The sequence below is a fragment of the Humulus lupulus genome, chromosome 9 (genome assembly GCF_963169125.1).
Source record: "Humulus lupulus chromosome 9, drHumLupu1.1, whole genome shotgun sequence".
NCBI lineage: Eukaryota > Viridiplantae > Streptophyta > Magnoliopsida > Rosales > Cannabaceae > Humulus > Humulus lupulus.
The window spans coordinates 146351073-146354135 of NC_084801.1; the positions used below are offsets into that span (position 1 = coordinate 146351073).

Sequence of the window (3063 nt, forward strand, 5' to 3'; positions counted from 1 at the left end):
TCAGAAGAACAAACTCAACAACCTCAAGAACCAGAGCCATTAAGAAGGTCCACAAGAGAAAGAAGAAATGCCATTTCAAATGATTATGTTGTATTTCTTCAAGAACATGAGGATGACAATGGAATGATGGAAGATGATCTAATCAATTTTCATCAGGCCATTAAAAGTTCTAACTCTCAAAAGTGGATTGATGCCATGAAAGAAGAGTATAAGTCTATGCAAGACAATAAAGTTTGGGAACTTGTCCCATTACCAGACGATGCAAAACCAATTGGTTGTAAATGGATATTTAAAACCAAGAGGGATGTAAATGGTAATGTGGAGAGGTATAAAGTGCGTCTTGTAGCTAAAGGCTATACTCAGAAAGAAGGCATTGATTATACAGAGACTTTCTCTCCAGTTTCATCGAAAGACTCTTTTAGAATAATAATGGCACTTCTTGCTCACCTTGATCTTGAACTACATCAAATGGATGTTAAAACTGTGTTTCTCAATGGAGACATTGACGAGACAATTTATATGGTGCAACCAGAAAACTTTGTGTCGGGAGACCCGAAGAATATGGTTTGCAAATTGACAAAATCCATCTATGGACTCAAGCAAGCTTCTCGTCAATGGTATCACAAATTTCATCAAGTAATTATCTCATTCAGTTTTGAGATGAATGTTGTTGATGATTGTGTATATCATAAGTTCAGTGGGAGTAAGTATATATTCCTGGTTCTATATGTCGATGACATATTGCTTGCCACTAATGATATAGGCTTATTGCACGAAACTAAGAGATTTCTATCTAAGCATTTTGAGATGAAAGATCTTGGGGACGCCTCTTTTGTATTAGGAATTCAGATACATCGAGATCGTTCTTGAGGTATTCTTGGATTATCACAAAAGAGCTATATCGATAAAGTACTCAAAAGATTTGGCATGCAAGATTGTAGACCAGGTGATACCCCTGTTGCTAAAGGAGACAAATTCAGTCTCAGTCAGTGCCCTAAAAGTAACCTTGAAATTCAAGAAATGCAAAAGATTCTCTATACATCAGCTGTTGGGAGTCTGATGTATGCTCAAGTTTGTTCGCGTCCGAATATTGCGTACATTGTTGGAATGTTAGGCAGATATTTAAGCAACCCTAGTATGGACCATTGGATAGCAGCCAAGAGGGTTATGAGGTATCTTCAGAGAACAAAAGGTTACATGCTCACATATAAGAAATCAAATCGTTTGGAGGTCGTCGGGTATTCTGATTCTGATTTCGCTAGGTGCCAAGATAGCAGAAAGTCTACATCAGGCTATATTTACATGTTAGCTGGAGGAGCTATTTCTTGGAAAAGTGCCAAACAAACACTTGTAGCTTCTTCCACTATGGCAGCAGAATTTGTAGCATGCTATGAGGCATCGAATCATGGAATATGGCTGCGAAACTTTGTCACTGGGCTGCGCATTTTGGAGAATGTAGAAAGACCACTCAAGTTATTTTGTGACAATAATTCAGCAGTATTGTATTCCAACAACAACAGGAGCTCATCCAAGTCAAAGCATATTGACATAAAGTTCCTAGTTGTGAAAGAAAGAGTGCAGAGTGGACAAATATCCATAGAGCACATTGGGACACACTCCATGATAGCGGATCTGCTCACAAAGGGATTACCACCCAAGGTCTTTCATGAGCACATTGCTCATATGAGTGTGGTATTGTTTGAGGATATCATGATTTAGTGGGATTTTGTATTTTATTTGCTTTATGTTTATTTCAGACATTTATGTATTTGGTTATTTTCTGATCAGAAATGAAGTTTTTCAATTCATTCACTCTGTTTTTGTTATTCTTACCTCGCTAAAGTTTAAGGAGGACCAGTTGGAAATAGACATGTTTGGTTCACATTGCATGTAATTTCCATGCTACGCATCCATGATTGATCTATGTCATTTGATTGTATTTGTATATGTGACCATTGATGGGTTTAGTCATGATTAATATGACAAAGACCGCTTTGATCCTATATGGATATGGTTGATGGACGAGATTGTTAAAGAATACCTTTATATGATAGCAAATTTTGAGCTCATAAGATTGTACATTTATAAGGAAACATATGTTGCCCAAGTGGGAGATTGTTGGATTAAAATCCTATTTTATGGGCACATATGTATAATGTATAATGCTATTATAAAGTGTGATATAAAATTAAGTGACCAATTATGTTATAAATATCATAGGGTATTAAAGTGTCATGGATTTAATGTGTAGAAACAGGAAAGTGAATTTTTAATTTTATAATGGGCAAAATTGGAAATCGCTAATTATAAATTAGGGTTGTGGTCCCCTATATATATGTATTATTCTATTCTGTCTGTCATCCTATTAACAGAAACGAAAAGAGAGACTATTCTCTCATAGAGATATATATTATATAGGAAGATCTAAACTCTCTATGCAATCTCCAACAATGGCCTCAGGTTAGTGTTTCTGCTCTTGTGTTAATCTTCTTCTTTAATTTAGCAATGGATCTATAGAATTATGATTTAGGATTTCTCATATATGCATTTATAATGACATGATTTTAGATTATGTGTTGGAGATTATTGTTTGTTCATGTTATTTGATTGTATTAGAAATTCTAACATAACCTACCTTATCCTTAACTATGATTAATTATACTAACCGATTTCCCCTACTGATTATATATGTACCCAACCAGCTTTTGTAAAATAATAATATACAATAAATCATTTTGGTCACTCTCTGAATATATTTCCTAATATATTTTATTAAAAATGTAGATATTTTTATTTTTAAAAAAGTAATTATTAAAATTCATTTAAAGATCACTCAAGACCCAATTGCTTGCTCACCCAGGGCTTCTTAATTGCTTGAGCCGGGTCTTGATCTTATGTTTCATTGTTAGAAGATGTGGATATATTTAACAATTATTGTAACATTACTTTATTTGTTAGTAAAACCAATTGACTTTCACAAAAGTTTCTGATTTGAAAGTGTACCCAAAAATTATCTCTCATATTAAGAAAAATAACATCAAAATATCCTCTTGCAAATTGGCC

General features: G+C 34.1%; 1 protein-coding gene across 1 annotated transcript; it reads left to right on the top strand.

Moving 5' to 3' along the window:
• The first annotated feature begins 927 nt into the window (after positions 1–927).
• On the top strand, positions 928–1719 carry LOC133800147 (secreted RxLR effector protein 161-like). Its single transcript, XM_062238109.1, has one exon. It carries the CDS (start codon positions 928–930, stop codon positions 1717–1719), a length of 792 nt encoding a protein of 263 aa, XP_062094093.1.
• Positions 1720–3063: the final 1344 nt, after the last annotated feature.